A 20539-nucleotide genomic window follows, 5' to 3' on the forward strand; every position below is an offset into this window, starting at 1 on the left:
GTGTGTGTACTAAAAGTAAAAGAAACCTAATTATTAAAATAATTTTTAAAAATAAAAATTTGAATAACTAGTCTAGAAAAAGTAGTCTGGGAAAAGGCAGTTCTGTACCATATATGTGTAAAAATTAATACAGGCAGGAGAGAGGTGATTGAGAGACTTAAACAGAAGGCTGCTTACAGATCAGAAGAAACCCTTGGGCCAGTGTCATAAGTCTATGAAGATATTCCAGAAATGCTTCGAGTTAGGTAATCTCCTGATAGTACCTTTAAATTATGAGATGAAACAAATAAGGGGAAAATATAAGAACATTTTTCAGAATGCTTCATATACTAAAATTTAATGCATTAAAATATCCAGAATATTTTCAGAACCTGTAATTTTGGCATTTGCTGAATAAAATTTATAGTACAAAGTTGTATTAAATAGCAAAAAACCGTCATTCAAACATAGAAACCTTACTACCTAACTCAAAATGCATGTGAGTAAATAATTTCGCCTGAAGATTGAATTCTTGGGGGTTACTTTCATTAGCATCTCTGGATTGATCTTTAAACCTGGTAGTGGTCATGTATTTTTCCTTCCTCATAATATAGGTACTTGTTTGGCTACCAGTGATTGTTCCTCTTCCCTATATAAACTACTAAAAGTAACATCACTGTTCCTTCTTCAAAGTCAGACACCTGACATTAAGTACTTTATACGAGGAGTATTGTTAAAAAGGAGGCAACCAAGCAAATTACTCCTGACATCTGTGGAAAGACTTAATCATCTGATAGAAGTCAAGTAAAACACTGCTTGGATTGCAAAAGTAACTACAAGTATGAGAATCTTTCCTACAAATACTTCACCTATCCTTCCTTCCTTCCTTCCTTCCTTCCTTCCTTCCTTCCTTCCTTCCTTCCTTCCACCTTCCTTCCTTCCTTCCTCCCTCTCTATCTTGCTTGTTTGCTTGCTGGTGATTTGACACACTATTAAAGAAGCCCATTTTTATGGTCTCACTTATTTCTTTTCCTTCTTTAGATGCAGGGCTTTTATCCAAACTTGGAGAAAATACATCACGGAATATTAGTAGTGGAAAGGATTTTAGCAATCATCTAGGTTGGGTCCCTCATTTATAGATGAAAATCTTTAGATGGAGAAAGGTTTTACAACTTAACATTCTATGGCCAGTTAGTGGCAGAACTGAGACAAGGTCCCAAACGTATACCAATAACTAGACTAATATCATTTCCTCTATCGTTCTATCTTAAAACTACTTTTCAAGTCACCTTTCCCTGAAAATGTTATGTACCCACTGAACATTTTCAGACTGAATAATCAGCATCTTTGCTGTGTGGTTTTGCTTTTCAAAGGTAATAGTGGGATAGCTCTTTAAGTCGAAACTCCTGGGATAAAGGAATCCTGGGAGCCAGCATGTAGGAAGTGTCCATCTTCATGCTCCGTCTTCACCTTGCACTGGCACTCCTCCACCAGCATCACCACCTTGATCACGGAGGAAACTTCAGTGCAGTTCAGTGGCAAGTGCATCGTGGTGAACTTGGCAGGCAAACAGTGAGAGCAGAAGGTATGGGAGTGCTGCTCAGCTCCAGGAAAATGAACAGACCCACATTTCCCAAAGCAAAGGTTGTTCTGAACAACTACTTTTTCACAGCCTTCGTGGGTTATAGTCTAAAAAGCAAACAGATTTCCATTACGTTATTTTGAATTATTTCTTTAACACACATAATGCAGAAGCTAGGGACTGTAAATCTGAGGATAATATACACTAAAAATTTCAAAGCTTTCCAATTTTGGATATAATTTGCAATATGCAAGTGATGGTATCTATAAGGGCATAGAACCACTTCAATTAAACTTTCTTTATTGAGCAAATTATTAAATAGCCTTTAGGGAATCCCTAAGTTAACATAAAGATATTTTACTCTACACTATTAGTGTCAGACTTTAAGAAATTTTGTTTAATTGGATGTGAGCAATTGAAAAATTCTAATGGTAATTATCTTACATAAGTAATGTGCCTTGCCTTTTTATTCCTCACAGCGCTTTGTGCATAGTAGACTCCCAATACATATTTGTTAAATTGATCATAGAATAGATCAGAACACTATGGGTTTAATTCTATCCTATTCTGCAAGACCTGTAGTACATTCAAGTCTATGAAGTTGTATGCAAGCAGAGTTACAATGTGTATGCCTGCAAATCATTGTGCATTACCTCACCTTTACCTCTCATAACTCCAAGCACCTAGCTCTATGTGCCTTTCAAAATATGTAAGAGTCAAACGTCTTAATTTTAATCTCATTAGCAATAGAATTCAAAAGAAGAATTTCAAAGGCAATTTGATTGCCTGATTCTTAGGAGTAATTTTCTAATTGCACATGGCCAACAGAGTAGTCATTATTATTTGGTAATTGACTTGTCATTGCTACATATCCTTGCCTTTTCAGGCAGAATACTTAACTGCCTTGCACAGTCAATTACCCTATTCTACTGCTTGCTTAGTTGGGTAGCATTACTCGACTATAAAATTTTACTCTACCCTGCATTGTTTTTGGTTCAATATCTTCATGTTTAAGGACCTAATGCAAGTTCTCAGTTGTAATTTAACATTTGGAATGTAGGTATTGCCAGAACCAGAGGAAGTAGACAGTAGGGTGCCCCTTTGTCTTAATAGCGTGGAATTGATCATAATAACTACAAATCAGTCAACACAACATGAATCAGGAGAAATAATCTCAGGAGAGGAGAGATAATCTCACATCAAGATTGATTTTTTAAAAAGCTCATATGAGAAAATAAGTTAAATGAAATCACTTTTTTGCTATCATAATACTAGAAATGATATGACAACTTTTGCCTGAGAACCTCAACATACTTTGAGGTTGTGGGATAGCTTTACTAAGCCATTAAAGAAGCCCCTTATAAACCTATAAAGTAGTTAAGTACGGAATATAGGGATTAAGACCATTGTAAATGGATATGAGAGTGTTTGGGGAGGAGTCCAATGCACCCCACCTTATCAACAAATGGAGTTGACCTGCTCATCCACATATGAATAGAGTGCAGAAAGATAGCTACAGAGGAGTTCTGGTGATTACTCTAAATTCTCAGTTTCCTAACTGAGGGTACAGTCTGACTCATATCTCTGAGTAGATCACTTCCAATGCAAAAATAAATGAATAAAACAAAGCTCTGTGTCTTCAATGTGAATGATTACTGATATTGACAGTATCATCATATCATTCTTGCAGCATTTCCAGAATGCCAAGAAAAAATGGAAAGGTCAGAAGGAAACTTAACCTTTGCCAAATCCTATGATGAATGCCTAAGGACCAAATCTGTAGTTAAGCTAGAGTCAGGCTCCCAACAGCCTTTTCCCTTACTCTCCATCCATCCCAGTTGTCCACTACCACCTACAAACCCTTACCTGCTCTCCCCACAGAACACATACCTGGCTGAAAGGCACCGTCCTGCAGGTCTCCCAATGTACTTCATGGCTTTTGATGGGCAAGATGACCCCCTGAGAAGCCGGACTTTTCCTGAACATGAAGTGGTGCCAGAATTTCTTGGCTTCTTCCCGAAGAGGAGATTTCTCCATTTTCATCCCGTCTATCGGCTGGATGAGGGACTGGTTCCCAGGTGGGAAGTGCTCACTATCTGAGTCCCTGGATGGACGCATTTCTCTCTCAGGCTTCTTCCAGAACCTGCCAAATCTGGACAGCATCTTCTCTCTCTGCCGCTGGCCTTCCCCTGCAGGACTGGTGCCTACAAGGTGTGGCACTGCGACAAACAGATCTGGCTTCTCCTCAGCTTCTTCATGGTTGCTGGTGGGGAGCTCTCTTTGATTCCTTGGCAGGAGTGCAGGGGAAAGAGAATTCTGATTCTGGCGGCCATCCTGGTGCCGTGTGGCCTTTCCTAGAGTTAGAGTTAGGAGTACTAGCAGCTGCAATAAGAGGAGATGCATGCTGTCAGGGGCCCAAGCTTCTTTTGTAAATGATGAGGCCCAAAGGAGAGGCTCATTCTCTGCAGGACTGGGAAAAAGGAAATCGTATATATAGATACCTGCCTGGCGGGATGGGAAGGCAGGTGGTCAGTAGCCAGGCAGAGTAAACACATTTATTGTTTGCTTGAAATGTGTAGTGCTAATGGCCTCCTGCCGTCACTTTGGTTTTGTGTATTTTAAAAGGCCCCAGTGAAAGCCTGGGACCCAGGGGGTCATTAGCTGAGAGTTTAGCTATGTCTGAGGCTTAAAGAGCAGTATTAGCAAAGACAACACATTCTTTGCCTAAATTTCCCATGGCTGTTGTCAGAAGAAGGACTAGAGTCAGCTCACATTTGCTGTGCATTTGCATTGGGCTGGAATAGAATAGACAAGATATGTTGCTGTGAGAGAAGTATATTGGATAAAAATTAAAGGCATACATTTAGAAAAAGCCCAGGCCTTTAGGAAGGCTACACACACACACACACACACACACACACACACACACAAAGAAGTATATCAAAATTGTAAGGAGAAGAAAGGAAGAGCTAGAAGGATGTTAGTTTTTTTGATCAATGGACATATTGCTTTTTACTTATATGTGAATTGGGGTTATTGATTTTTGCATGGTAACTGAGTAAAGGGAATACATTTTCCTTTCCACACATAGAAACTCCCAATTCCCAAGTTAATCCTCTCACATTAAGAATCAATTACTGGGTGCTAAATTTCACAACTGGTCAGTCATCAGATAAACTCTTCCAATTGTTCACATGTTTCTCAACAGGATACCACGTAATAGACTGACAGCTCATCAGTCTTCAATGAGGTTGGGGAAACATCTCCCTCTAGCCATCCTAGTGATTTTATTTTTCTTTTAAACAAAGAGCCAGACATGAGAACGTGGATTCTAAGAACCAGGTTTGATAACTTTGGGCGTGAAGCTGGCTAGTCAGTTTCTTACCTTATTGAATCCACATGATCTCCCCTTGTTTTACACTAATTGATGGCCAGGCTAAAGAAAGATTGAGACAAGTAAGAGTCTTCAGGGATCAAAGGAAAATTTTAAAAATAACTATCATTCAAAACTATCATGAATCAGCTTAGGATACAAAAAAGAAACGTGTCCATAAAACTGAAACCCCACAATGGAGTCCAATCAGCCTACCACAGGACTCAAACAGTGTTTCCACTGGGAAGCAATGCAATATCTGTTTTTATTTCTCCCCTTTTAACTCAATCCCTATACTCCTTGCTTTCAGTAACACAAATAGTCCTGGCACATGTTCCCCCTTTTTTGTCAATACTGATTAAGCTTTCTTTCCAAGAAGTGACCCATTGGAATCTGTTTTTCAGGCATTTCTGTTCTTCTTGATAAGCCATGCCTGATTTTTATGAAATAAAGCCTTAAGTCCCTTTACCCACGATAATGAGCTATTTTTAACATGGACCATCGCTTTACCAGAATGCCATGAGTGGAGACATATTGTACTTGTACCAAATATCTTTGGAACATGTGCTAGTATTAATGAAAGGTGCTGTTGATATAGAATAAATAAGCATTTGTATTTGCCATTGCTTTTTTTATTTTAGAAAAAGGGTTGTGCTCTGTTGCCCAGTCTGGAGTGCAATGGTGCAATCATAGCACTCTGTAACCTCAAACTCCTGGGCTCAAGCAAGCCTCCTGAGTAGGTGGGACTACAGGCACACCACCACACCTGGCCATTTAAAATTCTGTGTTGTTGCTGAAACAGAGCCTCACTATGTTGCCCAAGCTGTTCTGAAACTCTTGGCCTCAAGCCATCCTCTTGTCTCTGCCTCCCAAAGTGCTGGGATTACAGGTGTGAGCTACCGTGCTATTTCAACATCTTTGTTTTTTTAATTGACTGCTATTTGAATTTCTTAATTCCCCTCAGCCATCCAATGCAATATGCTTTCCAGAACCAGTCACTAGGCCTCCTGGTGTAAATATGGTGTGGAAGCCAGCTAAGATACCTTTCCTGAATCCTTTTAAATGTACTTTTCAGTAACCCGAAATTCCATTGTTATCAATCAGAGTATCTACTATTTCCCAAAACTAAAGACTATCTCAGAAATTCTATCTCAGGTCTCAGTTTGCTTGCCTCTGGAATTACTGAACATAAGATACAGTTGAGTAATTCCTGTTGAACTGAAATTTGTAGAAGACTCACTTTGTGTGTCAAGAATCATATTAGATACTAGTAGATAATTGAAAAATGAGTAAAACTTTGTCACTGCCCTCAAGTAGGTTAGATAGTCTGGTGGCATTTATTATGCATCATCTAACTTTATTGCATAAAAATCATCTATAGGGATGTCAGTTATCCATTTTTCACTTTCCTTTAGTCCTAAACTTCCCTTCCTCTGATCCTAATTTGGGGCTTATAAGTGCCATTTAAAAATCACTCACAGAGAATATCCTTTTGCTGTTCTGTCACTTCTTTTGAGAACATGTGCAAATATCTTGAAATGTTCTCCCTACCTCCGTTAGTAAATACTATCCCTGAAAAGTAAATCTAGCAAAGCTAAGCCTGCTGTGATGAGAACCATGAAACATAAGCCTATCTCCAACCTCTGTCTTTTTCAGCTAAAGGCAATGGCTATCGCCTTTCACCACCGTGTCCATTCACCAATTCTAAAGCCGTTGATACACTATGTGTGTATAATTACGTATGTATAACATGTAATATATGTATAATGTAATACATTAAAATCTCTTAAGAATGTAAGCGAATATTTTATAGCTTTTAGCAAAAATATGCTGCCTTTGTTTGGTCTTCGGTTGATACAGGCATCTAGTTACCTCTCAATTTGGATGAACCAAATGGAAATGGAAGTAGGTCTGGAGAAGGTCTCCAGACACAGTAGGAAGCTTTCATGAGGAGACAGCATCACCAATTACTAGTGCACTTAGTACCAAATGCCACAGTGAAGGGTGGGCCTGAGCTCATGTGAGTGAGCCCAAGCCTGCTAAGTCTACTTTCTGGAACAACCCTAGACATGCATGAGAACCAGAGGGGCCAATCCCTGAATCCATTCATTTCCACTTACAGTTCAGGCTTTCAGCATAATCTGGCTGTTTTCAACTTGACTTGGGTTTCTTAGGCACTAAGATGTCTTCAGGAACTCTAAAGGACCTCAAGAAGATACCTACATAAAAAATGTTTTCATATGCTGGTGACACTTTTACAAAATGGACAAGAAAAGAGGCCCAGCCACTTAAGACATGTTGAGGTGGTTTGTCTCCTCTTCAGAGGTCCCCAGTGTGCCTATGAGAGGACAGCACCAGCTACATTTTCTGTCCCTCTTACAGACTCTCAGAAGACACTTAAAAAGAAGCCCAGTGCTCTCCAAGGGCGAACAGAGCTGCTACCTTCTTCCCTGAAAACCCGTCTTAAATCAACAAAAGGTGAGAGGCAGTGTTGAGGTGGGGGGTGGACATTAGAGTTAAACAGGACAACTGATTGCTGGAAAACGACATTTGGGTTGAAGGATTCAGGGGAGAAAACTGACTGGGGAGCATGCCACTGCCTCATCACTACCTCTTTTCAAAACACAATAGCAATATATATATATTTTTAACTCAGAAGAAAACAGAACCTTTTTTCTTTTCCAAGGAACAAGGAAAAGGGGAAATTAGGATATATGATTTCCCCTTAAAACTTTTTTTTTTTTTTTGAGACGGAGTCTCACTTTGTCACCCAGGCTATAGTGCAGTGGCCCGATCTCAGCTCACTGCAAGCTCCGCCTCCCGGGTTTACACCATTCTCCTGCCTCAGCCTCCCGAGTAGCTGGGACTACAGGCGCCCGCCACCTCGCCCGGCTAGTTTTTTGTATTTTTTGGTAGAGACGGGGTTTCACCGGGTTAGCCAGGATGGTCTCGATCTCCTGACCTCGTGATCCGCCCGTCTTGGCCTCCCAAAGTGCTGGGATTACAGGCTTGAGCCACCGCGCCCGGCCCTTAAAACTTTTAATAAACAATTTAGTTAATTATTCAAAATGTAGACTTTCTCCTCCCCTTTCCGTGGAGAAGACACGTAAGGAAGAACTCCATTCCCTAAAGCTGCTCCTTTAACTGGACTAATTCTTTCATTCTTACAGTGCATACCTGAGTGCCAGCTCCGTTCTAGGAACTGGAGATAAGTGGTGAGAGTGTCTTTGCTCAGGTTCAGGTCTAGTGGATTTTCAATCGATAGGGACAGCCTAGTATATTCAAAATAAGTTTTACGAGGAAAATTTAGGCCAGGTGTGGTGGCTCATGCCTGTAATCCCAGCGCTTTGGGAGGCCAAGGTGGGTGGATCACCTGAGGTCAGGAGTTCGAGACCAGCCTGGCCAACATGGTGAAATCCTGTCTCTACTAAAAATACAAAAATTACCTGGGCATAGTGGCGGGCGCCTGTAATCCCAGCTACTCTGGAGCCTGAGGCAGGAGAATCGCTTGAACTTGGGAAGCGGAGGTTGTAGTAAGCCGAGATCATGCCACCGCACTCTACCCTGAGTGACAAAGGGAGACTTCATCTCAAAAAAAAAAAAAAAAAAAGAAAGAAAATTTAGAAAATTTAGGCAGGCATCATTCCTGTACTAATCAGGGACTTTCAGGTAGATCCAAATCCCAAAGATGTAGTGAACTGTATGCTTTATTTCTGCTAATTTTATTCAATAATAAATATTTGTTGAATTCAAGGAAGCACTGTAGACATGGTGCAGTACATTTCTCTTATTTTTAAGTAATAAATACGCATGGTAACAAAATTCAAATAACACACAAAAAAATGCACAGCGAAAGGTTGATCTTCCTCTGACCACACCCCAGGCTGCCTGTCCTTGCCATGGAGAGAACCATTGTTATCAGTTTCTTTATTCAGTCTTTTAAAACTGTCACCCAAAGATACCAAAATGTGTGACCAGTGGAAAAGGACAAATATCAAATGGTGTAACTGCCAACAAAAAAAATCCCCATTTCCACTTCAAGGTACTGATGCTTAGATTGTCTTTTAAAGATTAGATTATGCTGTTTGTAGTTTCAGTGATCTCACTGCCCTCTGTTCAAAAAAGCCCCCAACACCATTGAGAAGTAGTTTGATGTATTTTGGGTATTTTGTTTTTTGCATCTGAAGATGTATCTAGTACTGTGCACAAGTCACGGACAATACCTGCATGTGTCTAATCAGCTACCTACCAAGACTGCAGAGAGAGCCCCTGCAAATCTGAGAATTAGGCCAAGGCAGCCTGAGCTATCCCTTACCATGTGCCCCACCTTCCTACCTGTCCATGCATCCCCAATACCTGTTCCTATACTTATAGCCAGTTCAGGATGCAGTCACTGATGCAACATCTCTATCCTGCTCCTTCTTCCTCATCTTTAAAATTTACCTTGTCTGTTTTTCCTTCTGTAAAAAGGTTATCTCAGAGCTCAGTAATATCAGTGGAAGTATCTCTGGACTCGAGGCCAAAAAATCTAGATCTGATTCCTCGATCTGCATTACAGCTTGTAAACTCTATGACATCAGGCACTTAACTTTATGTCCCTGAAAGTCTGTAGAGGCAATATTACTTGCCCTGTCTTCCTCATTTAGTCCACGGTCTTTCTTTTCACCCTGAATCTTACTATCATCCTGGGTGACTTCAGTGTCCATGTGGTTGGGTTTGACCATTAGCATTCCATCACTATCCCATGGAAGTCCCTTTCGATACCCTGGCTGAAATCTGACTACTCATGTAATGGCCTCCCTACCCCCATTACATTCTGACCCGTTACTACCAAGAACAGCTCTACCTCTAAACTGTGAACTCACATTCCACTCTCTCATAACAACATTTTGTTGTTTCAGTTCCTACAGCAGCTGTCCCCTACTTTATCTCTGTCATAGTACTATCACCATTGTCATGAAATAATTTTTGACTGAACATTTGTTTAACATCTGTCTCCACTTCAGATTTTAAAGTCCATAAAAGTAGGGTCTTTTTAGTCATCAGCTCAGGCTCTAGCACAGCCCTTCACATAATAAATGCCCTAAAATATTCATTTAATAATAAATGAATTATGTAATTAATTGATTAACATATATAAATTCTTTGTCTTCATTTTCTTCCCTATCCAGTTAATCCCATGGTCCATCTCTTCAAACTTTTTCCATATTTCCAACTCCCTAGTCCCTTTTTTATTCTCTCACACCCATCTAATAAAAGTCCAACACTGGGGCCTGGCGTGGTGGCTCACGCCTGTAATCCCAGCCACTCGGGAGGGTGAGGCATGAGAATCGCTTGAGCCCAGGAGGCAGAAGCTGCAGTGAGCTGAGATTGTGCCACTGCACTCCAGCCTATGCGACAGGGTGAGACTCTTGTCTCAAAACAAAAACAACAACAAAAAGTCCAACCCTGAAAACACCCAGCTGTTCATCTTCCCTGGACCCACACCTGGCATAGGGAATGCTTTCAGAGACACGGACAAATGGGCAAAAATAGATTCTACACAAATTTCCTTCTGTCTCAATGGAACCTTCAACTCTGCTCAGCAATCTTTCTCATTCCTCTGTTCAACTTGCTTTGCATTTTCCATGTAGGTTAGTGAAAGCCTTCTCTAACTATCTTAAACCTTTGACTGCTCTGCCTCTTTCATCGTTTTCAATAAATGCCCCTTTTTCTGCAGAGAAAGATAGGAGCTATCATATACGCGGGTCTCCTCACATTTGACCATCAAACCACACCAGTTCGTTTCTCCTCTCCACTCTGCTCTTGGAATCACATCCTTTCCAACCAACTTTACTCCGTAGTCTACCCTGAATTGTCAAACTTTTGCACTCCACTGGATGCTTTTATATAATGTTTGATCATTTCAAATTTTCTTGATTCCATAGAAGTTTTCAGTGTTGTCTTCTGCCTTTGCCAGTCAAATATTGGGAAGCTTTGTCCCAACCCAACCTCTACTTTCTCACATCCACTTCCAGATTTACAAGGGAGGCATCTCCTCCATGATACTGAGATTTATTTGGGACTCTGAAAAGCCAAGTTCCTTTTTGATTCGGCCATTCAGGGATTCCTTGGGCTTGTCTTAATTTGGGTACATGCATATCTTTTTACCCAGAAAGCGAGGATCCTCAAGGGCAGGGATTATGTTTGCTGGAGACCACACTGTCAGCAACTTCGAGAAAAGGGATTTTAATGCATTTTTCTGTTGTTTTTCCATTCCTGGTCCCTCAGTCTACCTTTAGGAGGTGAATGAATGTTTGTTCCAACATATTGAGTCCAATAAAAATGTGAAAGGAAACTTCTGACATAGGCCCTTGTTGCGTTTTACTTTCTAAGAAGTATCTCTTTGTCCTGGAGAACTTATCCTTAATTCTCTGTGTTTAGATTCTATTTTAAAATCAAAGTTCCATGGAATCTGGGACTAAACCATTCTTCATTTCCCAGCCTGGCCACAGTCTCAGAGCAGGCCTTTGAACATTGACACACCAGCCACACTTCCCAGGCATGTCTCCCCTGAAGGATAATCACACTCCTAAAAAAGGTAATTCTTGCCAGAGGACTATATGTCTGTTGGGTAACTTTATGCAGCTTGTAAATTGTTTGACTCCAGTTGGAGCATGGGGGTGGTGTATCACCAACAGAAATGAGTGTAGGGGGCATCTGTCTGAAAACTGTTCCCCCACTGGCCACCTTGCCAGTTTCTGCTTATACAATGCAGGCAGCTTGGGGGAACCATATTGTCCCTATAAGCTCATAACACATGGACAAATGATTAAAAACACATGGAAAACAGTTCCACAGCTAAGCTAAAATTCAGATGGGAATGGAAAATCAACTTGCAAAGCTTTCAACTGACTCAGGGCCAAATGTAGGACAGAATGTGAGGAGAAGTTGCCAAAAGAGAGGAAAGTTGGGGAAAAAAGCAAGTCATGGATAGGAAACCTAAAACAATGACGCCTTGTATTGACAACGCTTCTCTAAGGCTCTCCAAGAGTAGTACCAAATTCAACTCTTTGGAAATATTAAGACCTTCATTTCGTGAAAGAGTTTAGACAGATTTATATTTTCTACCCTCTATAAACAAGAGTTGGCTTGACTATCTTGGCAACACCTAGGCAGAAACATAATCTTAAGTATCTTAAGTAAGTAACATAAATATTAAAAGATTACACATTTTTCCTCCGAGGTGTGGGAATTAAGTAACAAGGTGGCATGAGGCAAACTGTGAAAAATTGTGACAATAAAATGAAAAGCAAAGCACAACTTTCCAGTCAGGGTTTGCCTTCTGTTGGTACCTGATGCTGGGCCCAGGTTTGCCATCAAGCTGGCAGGCCTTAGTCACATTTGCAAAAGTTCGACTTGGTTCAAATCTGAAACTCTTAAGAAGCCTGTTATTTGTGTTTAGTCACTAAAATGACCTCAGTGATTCTACTGGGTAGGAAATCTGTAAGCAAGAGAATAATTTACTGGGAGCCAATCCCTGCTGGGTCATTCTGGGTAGCTTCTGCCCTGAATCCTTACTGACTCCCACACACACTGAACCACCTTTCTCTCTGATGAGCACCACTTAGACTTTCAAGTGTTGATTTGGGGCATGATTTGCAAACAGTCCTCCTCAATATATGCAACAAATGTGTTCTTTCAATGCTGAATGTAAAAGGAAATTTTGAAAATATGGCTCCACGGAGGAGCTATGCTCTTTGGGTGATAGAAAATAACTATCACCCAAGTCCAATCCATTAACAAAGCAAATAGGATCATCCTTTCTGTCATGTGAAAAACTATTCCCTAATTTATCTCTCTTTAGAAGGAGATTTGTGTATCATTGATCACATCTGAAAGCAAGACGTCCTGGGGTTTTAGAAAGGACTCCCTTAGTCATCTGGATTCCTCCGAGAATTGAAAACACATGTTGAACACAAATGTCCTAGCATACAGGAAAGTTCTCACTTGTGATATGGCAACTTAAAGCCCTAATTCTTCCACCCCCAGCTCCTCCTTCCTGCTGGGGTTGGTTACCGGTGAGAACAAGCACTGCTTGAAGTTGTCACCCTATTCCAAGTGTGGTGAATACTATTCCATCGTAGTCAAAAAACATATTTTGTATGACTTGAATCCTTTAAAATTTATGGAGACTTATTTTATATCCCAGAATATGGTCTGCCTAGTAAATATGTCACGTGCACTTGAAAAGAATGCACATTCTGCTGTTGTTGGATAGAATATTCCATAAATTTCAATTAAGTTAACTTTGTTAATAGTGTCCATGCTTCTATACTCTCACTGATTTTCTGTCTACTTATTCCATCAATTATTGAGAAAGAGGTATTGACATTTCTGACCGTAAATATAGATTTATCTATTTCTCTTTGAAGTTCTACCACATTTTGCTTCGTGCATTTTAAAACTTTGTTATTAGTAGGCCAGGCGCAGTGGCTCATGCCTGTAATCCCAGCACTTTGGGAGGACAAGGTGGGCGGCTTACCTGAGGTCAGGAGTTTACAACCTGGCCAACATGTTGAAACCCTGTTTCTTCTAAAAATATAAAAATTAGCTGGGTATGGTGGCGGGTGCCTGTAATCCCAGCTACTCAGGGGGCTGAGGCAGAAGAATTGCTTGAACCCAGGAAGCAGAGGTTGCAGTGAGCCAAGACCACGCCACTGCACTCCAGCCTGGGGCAACAAGAGCAAAACTCCATCTCAGAAAAACAAACAACAAACAAACATACAAACAAACAAAACTTTATTAGTACATAAATGTTTAGAATTATTATGTTCTCTTGATGTACTGACCTATTGACCCACTAACATTATGAAATAAGCTTCTTTATTCTTGGCAATATTCTTTGCTCTAAAATCTACTGTGTCTGATATTAATCTATCCACTATCTATCCACTCCAGCTTTCTTTTGACTAATTTTAGTATATCTTTTTCCATTCTTTTACTTTTAATGTGTTTATTTATATTTAAAGTACGTTCCTTGTAGGCAGCATATAGTTGGATTTGAACTTTTTTTTTTTCTGTAGGATAAGTTGAGATTGATTGCTTTTGGAAAGCAAAAATACACATGGGGATAGAAGCGAAAGGTGAACTCATACGTCATTGCTTGGAAAAAGTGTTGCGGGTTACCTTGAGGCCTTTAATGGAAGTGTTGGTTGATTTTTGTTCCTTTCTGTCTTAAGATAAACTAAACTTTATTGCCTAACAGAATATAAGACCTATAAAAACTGCTCAAAATGAAGTTAAATGTGTAAGTTATAAGGATAGTATATTCATTTCCTGCACAATCCTGTTCTAAAGGCTTGTAAAATTAATTTTGAGAAAATCATGGTGTTCTGCACATTACAGACATCCAGACACACTTTGCCATTAGTAATAGTCCCCTCATGATTGATGGAGAGAAAGGAGAGGAAGATCAATAAAACGGTACTATACATTTAAGATATGTCAAATCAGCATTTGGCTCCCTTTAACTAACTATATAAACAAATAAACAAAAACCCAGGTGAGACATGGGGCAAAGACTGAGTAATGTATCTTGGATGAGCAAGAGAAACATACAGCTACATCAACCCATTTATAGCTTTTTAAAATAAATTTTATATGGTGATTTTAATCACATTTTTATTGAGATACACTTCACATAACATATATTTTACCATTTAAAACAGTGTACTTCAGTGGTTTTTAGTATATCCACTGTTTCTGCAACAATTACCACTACCACTATTACAACTCCAGAATATTTCCATAGTCTCAAAAAGAAACCCTGTACCTATTGGCAGTTAGTCCCAATGCCCCTTCCCCCAACTGGAAATCACTAATCTATTTTCTGTCTTTATAGATTTGTCTATTCTGAACATTTCATATAAATGGAATCACAAAATATGTGACCCTTTGTGTCTGCCTTTTGCTTATGATAGTGTTTTCAAGTATATGGTGAATTTTATTATACTCATCATTCAAAGATGAGTATATTTTACTTGAATATAATAAAACCACCTGCTCAGAATGCTAATAGATATGTGGAATAATTAGAAGAGATTCAGCCTAAAATGTGGAAGACCTCAGTTCTAGTGCTGCTTTCTTCACACAGTAACTTTCTCTGTTGTAACATAGGAGTATTAAGTAAGATGATATCAAAGGTATCTCTCTTTAATTTCTGTTACTCCAGGAATCCCTAAGATACAGAGACACGTACTCATCATTTTGGAAAAAGTAATTGCTAAAACATCAATTAACTAGATATAAAAACTTTAGTTCCTAACTTGATTCTGGAGACAGAAAATTTGGGACAGCTGCTATCAATAACACTTCGACCTGATTAAAAGTTAGGAAGTTAGTATCAGTGTCTTAATCAAGAAAAATACAACAAAATTCGGCCTGAGCTGTTTGTATCTGTGTGTTTCCCTTCGATTAGGAAAAGGGATGATGTAATCACTGATTTCCACTGTGATTTCCTTCCTGATAAAAAGCTTGAGGCATAAAAAGCTATTATAAATTTGCATATATGCACTATGCTTTTATAGTTCTATGTTTTTATCTTATTCCCTACAGTATCTCCAGTATCTGGAACAATGTCAGTTGCATGGTTGGCATGCCTTGTTCAATATTTGTCAAATGAATGGTAGTTGGATGTATGGATACAAGGAAGCCATACAATGAAAGGCTGGTCCGACCAGTAAAGATAAAAAACATGTTGACTTTTCTCCTCCATCCCTTGCTAAATAGAATCACTAAAATCTAAAACTCACATGTCCCCAGGAATAAGATAGAATGTTAAAAGCTAAAGGAAAGTGTCTCAGAACTTAAAACAAGTTTATTGATTTTGATACAACACTAGATGCAGTACATTTAATATGCTGCTTTGCTGCAGAAATTATTCAGCACCAGTTTATGGTTTAAATTATACAGAACCATAATGTAAATTAAAATATGTGCATATCTTTTTGGCTGTATTAAAAATAAACAAAAACAGAAATCAAATTAATGTCACCTGGTTCATTTTCACCACTTCTTGGAAGGAGATGAAATGATTATCATATTTGCTTAAGTTTATGTTTACCAAATAGATGCTATGTTTTTGTTAAAGACCAAACAATCAGAAGATTCTGAAAAGCTAGACACTCTTGAGCTGGACTGATGCCCCTGGATAGAGTGGGCCTTTTCCTGAGGTGGTACTGAAGTCTGCGGAGAAGAGCTGGGTACATTCAGGTCCTTCTTGATGCTTTCCTTCCTAGCTACCATCAGTTCCCATCCTCTCCTGTTCAACCCTTCTCATCTCTCTCTCCTGTAATCTCTCATTCCCATTCAATCCATTACTCCATTTCCTTCCTCCCCACTCCCATCAGAAACTACCAGTTAAGGTAGAGGGAACCTTGACAATCATTTACTTCTTTTCCCCCTGAGTCAAAGCTCAATTGTAAGAATAAAATGAAGGTTGTGATGAATACCACCCATCACCTAAACTTGCCTGAATTTCTATTTTTATCTTCTTAAAATGACTTGGATTTTCCAACTTGATTAATGCTTTCATGATCAGGAATATTTTAAAATATTCTTGTAGCATTTCTAATTGTTATAAAAATCAAAACACTCACTCTTTATGCTAACATTTGCAATTAGTTCAGTATCATTTATCATTTACATTGCAGAAATGTGTAATAAATCTGCCATGCTGACAAGGTTCTACATAGTTGACATAGTTCTAGATTTCCAGTTTTAGATGGTTTATATAGTTTTAGAGTTCCAGTGGAAGGACTGGCCTTTGAATCACTCATTTCCCAAACTTCTACTTCCTTTCTAGGACTTAACCCTTTAGGTAAACAGCTATTTTTTCTTTGGCCCAAATCTCACATTTCCATACTGCAAGAAGACTGTGGACCAGGAAGAATTTGACTGGAGCTGGCAAAAGGATAGGTGTGGCATCTTTTGGTTAAACGCCAGAAACTGCTTGTGTCTCACAGAGAACCTGTACATTATGCCAATCTGGAGCCCACCTGTGACATCTCAAGTAAGGACCCTCTGACACTACAATTATGTTTAGATTTAAGTAATAGGCAGAATGTCTGGATCATATTCCAATCTTGCTTTGTAAATTTTTCTATTAATTACAACCTTGATAAATGAACTAAGCTTGCCATGTTTTTATATCCAGAAACTTAACTGACTTTCTCCAAGCAATTTTAGTGTCTATAACACTCAAGGTATTTTTTATAATAAAACCAGCACCAGAGCTCTAGTCTACTTGATAACCCCCTTTTGATTCTGAAGTTACATTGGTGCTCATAGAGCAAGTGGCATTTCGCACAACCGTATTTCTCAGCGATTATGAAAAGAGAAAAACTTTAAATAAATGTTTCAGACATAAAGTTCTAATTTCCTGTAACTCTTAAACCTTGATTTCAGAAGGGAGTTCCGGTAAAGCTGCAACATACTTCATTGTTACAAAAATGTTCCACTCTGCTGAGATTACAAATTAATAAGGTACCTTTCCATTAGAAAATCTAGTTAACACGGCATTGCTGCAAATATTAAAGATTTAAGGGTGGCTCACAGTTGTCTCAAAATCCTTTCCGAGAATGCAGACTTTCAGGGGCTCTGTTTTCAGTATTATTTTTTCTCTGTTCACCAGCACAGTTCATCAGGACACTTCTGGGGAAGCAGTATTTTTCTTCCATATGTCAACCATCATTCATATTTACTCTTTATCCCAAATGTCTTTGAGAAATGCTTGTCAGTACAATAAACACAGAGGAAGAGATTACGTTACTTGAAATTTCTCATGACTCTGTAAGGCTGGGGAAACCCAATCATTAGCTTTGGGATGGTACAATGCCAACATTCAAATTGAAAAAGGAGATCTGTTTCATGCATAGTGATAGTGATGAACAGAACTCTGAAGTACAGGCGGCCCCCTGAATTCTCACCTGAACTACAGCTTTGAACAGATGAGCCTCCACCTACAAGATTCTTTCATCTAAAGTCTTTTTCATTATAGAAAATTCTCTTTTTCCACCACAGCCTCTAATCTTAGATTTCACATTTAAAGGGCTCCAAAGGGACAACTTTGCAGTTCAACTTTGGTTTAATGAACTAGTAGAGTTAGCTTCACTCAAACTAAAGTGGTAGGGGCACCTACGATATATATTTCAGAATAAATTCATTAGAGGTAATGGGACCACATTTTTTTTTTTTTAAATCCAAGGACCATGAGACCGGTGCTCCCTGAGGTTTGGAGTGGGGTAAGGGTGAGGGTCTTCTGGAATAAACAAATCTGACACTTTATAATACTGCTGGCATTTATTTTAAAAGGTATTGAGATACAAAAATTGTATCTTATCTTGTAAAAAATATTCATTTATCAATCTTTCTGGCACTATTAAAAATGTTCCATTTTCACTAGACCGAATCACAAAGGTATACCCACTCAATCATAACAATTTGTTTTCTATGGAGCAATATTCACAGATCCTGTAAATAAATAGGTGACAAATTCCAGGTGGCCACCTGTAGGGTCTGTTATATTTAGAGTTTTCTGGAACACACATAATTATAAGGTTTGGCTCTCCTACAGTCCTTTGCTTGCCATTTCCCTTGTCTTTGAACCAAAACACAGCTCTTTCCAAGCTTGGAGCGTTGAGAGGGCCCTCTTCTTCCATTGGTGAAGGCAACAGGTTCACCACCGATCCACTCCCAGTGGCCAGCACGCACTTGGTCATTCAAACCTAATGTGAACCAAAAGAATGTGCCAATTACTTTTATTGCATTTATACTTAGATATCATATCCAACTATTGCTCTAAGCTCAGTTATCACATGCAAATGTGGGCCCAGGTTCTAAAACAAGGGATAGGAACTTGGAATACTCTAAGACACGAGGGGTCAAACAAATCCCAGTCCAATTCTAGCTCTACCACTTACTTGCTAGATGAGCATCTTTGGGCAGGTTACTTAACCTCTCTGAGTTTTAGTTTCCTCATCTAAGGAATGAGCATAAAAATAGTAAATCTAGGGTCGTTTGGAGGATTTAAAAAGATAATGCATGTAAAGCTCTTGGCATATATAAGTGTTTAATAAATGGCAGCTATTATTGTTATTCATATCATCCTACATGCAGAACTCCTATCACAGGGAAACAGATATTCTCTTGCCTATTGTTCTTTCTCCTCATTATTTAAATATCCTGGTTTTCATATTTGAAAGTAGCTTACTATGTATTATTTTGAGTCCAAAGCTTAAGATGTTTCAATCTGCTACAAATCCAATAAAAAGCAGATTTTCTCGACTTGTCTCTCTACCTCCACTGGCAAATTTTGCAAATTACACTTTAATGTTGTAAAGCTTCTGTAATGTTTTCTTAAAGAAGCTTTCCCCCACTCTTTCATAATAGAAATAAAAAAGAATAAAATAAAAAGGAACCCCATGCCACAGCATGATCCGACGTTCCCTAAATCAAATTTGACCATGAAAATAGTCCTAGATACGTAACATTTTACCTTCCCCCAACTGATTTGCAGTCAGTATTTTTGGGTGGAATCAAATGAAATACTTTTGGTTAGGAATGCCCTCCTTGAATTATTGATTAGATGACATTATGCCTAAGCATATTGTGAGGACAGAGCCTTGAAATGAGTCATTATGGATGTAGAGAAAACTTATCTTCCAGCTTGTCTCTTAATACTCAGTTCATTTCAGAACTTAGGGACCCACCGAAAAGCCAAGAGAGGGAACTATCCCGATTCCCTCAAATACAATGCCTCTAAAGAGAAGTAGTGGGAACACTGACTTTGATGGGCCCTGAAAATTCTGTTTCTAAAGTGGTTTAAAAACATTTGTTATTCAGCTGGGTGTGGTGGCTCATGCCTATAATTCCAGCATTTTGGGAGGCTGAGGCGGGTGGATCACCTGAGGTTAGGAGTTCAAGACCAGCCTGGCCAACATGGTGAAACCCCGTCTCTACTAAAACTACAAAAATTAGCCGGGCATGATAGCGGACACCTGTAATCCCAGATACTCAGGAGGCTGAGGGAAGAGAATTGCTTGAACCCAGGGGGCAGAAGTTGCAGTGAGCCAAGATCGTGCCACTCTACTCCAGCCTGGGTGACAGAGTAAGATTCTGTCTCAAAAGAAAAAGATTTGTTATTATTGTTAAAATTATAGGAAATATTAAGACTTCAGAAAAGAGGGAATAAAATTAAAATCACCTATAGTATTATTATTATGATTATTATTAGAGACAGGGTCTTTCTCTGTTGCCTAGGCTAGAGTGCAGTGGCACAATCAGGGCTCACTGCAGCCTCAGCTTCCTAGTCTCAAGCACTCCTTCCACCTCAGCCTCCCAAGTAGCTGGGATTATTATTAGCTGCCACCATGCCTGGCTAATTTTTAAGTTTTTCATAGAGACAAGGTCTCACTATGTTGCCCAGGCTCATCTCCAACTCCTGGGCTCAAGCAATCCTCCAGCCTTGGTCTCTCAAAGTCCTGGGATTACAGGCATGAGCCACCATAGCCAGCCTACCTATAATTCTTGACTGGAGGTAAGTCATTTCTAATTATTTGGAATAT

At 39.2% G+C, this 20539-nt stretch overlaps 2 protein-coding genes across 13 annotated transcripts in view; both read right to left on the reverse strand.

Moving 5' to 3' along the window:
- Positions 1–308: 308 nt before the first annotated feature.
- CER1 (cerberus 1, DAN family BMP antagonist) lies at positions 309–5617 on the reverse strand. The gene is made up of 2 exons (XM_003911700.5): positions 3452–5617; positions 309–1668 (listed from the first exon to the last, which is right to left on the reverse strand). The coding sequence occupies exons 1-2, from the start codon at positions 3962–3964 to the stop codon at positions 1372–1374; spliced, it is 810 nt and encodes a 269-aa protein (XP_003911749.1). The 5' UTR covers positions 3965–5617; the 3' UTR covers positions 309–1371.
- A 10157-nt stretch (positions 5618–15774) lies between these two features.
- The window catches only part of FREM1 (FRAS1 related extracellular matrix 1), a 175383-nt gene continuing 170618 nt past the window's right edge, over positions 15775–20539 (reverse strand). For all 12 annotated transcript variants that reach the window (XM_031654249.1, XM_031654248.1, XM_031654247.1 and 9 more), the window contains one exon: positions 15775–18700. In XM_031654249.1, the coding sequence (XP_031510109.1) occupies positions 18501–18700 (200 nt within the window). In that variant the 3' untranslated portion in view covers positions 15775–18500. The remainder of the gene's footprint in view (positions 18701–20539) is intronic.

This window comes from Papio anubis, chromosome 13 (genome assembly GCF_008728515.1).
Source record: "Papio anubis isolate 15944 chromosome 13, Panubis1.0, whole genome shotgun sequence".
NCBI classification, from domain to species: Eukaryota; Metazoa; Chordata; class Mammalia; order Primates; family Cercopithecidae; genus Papio; species Papio anubis.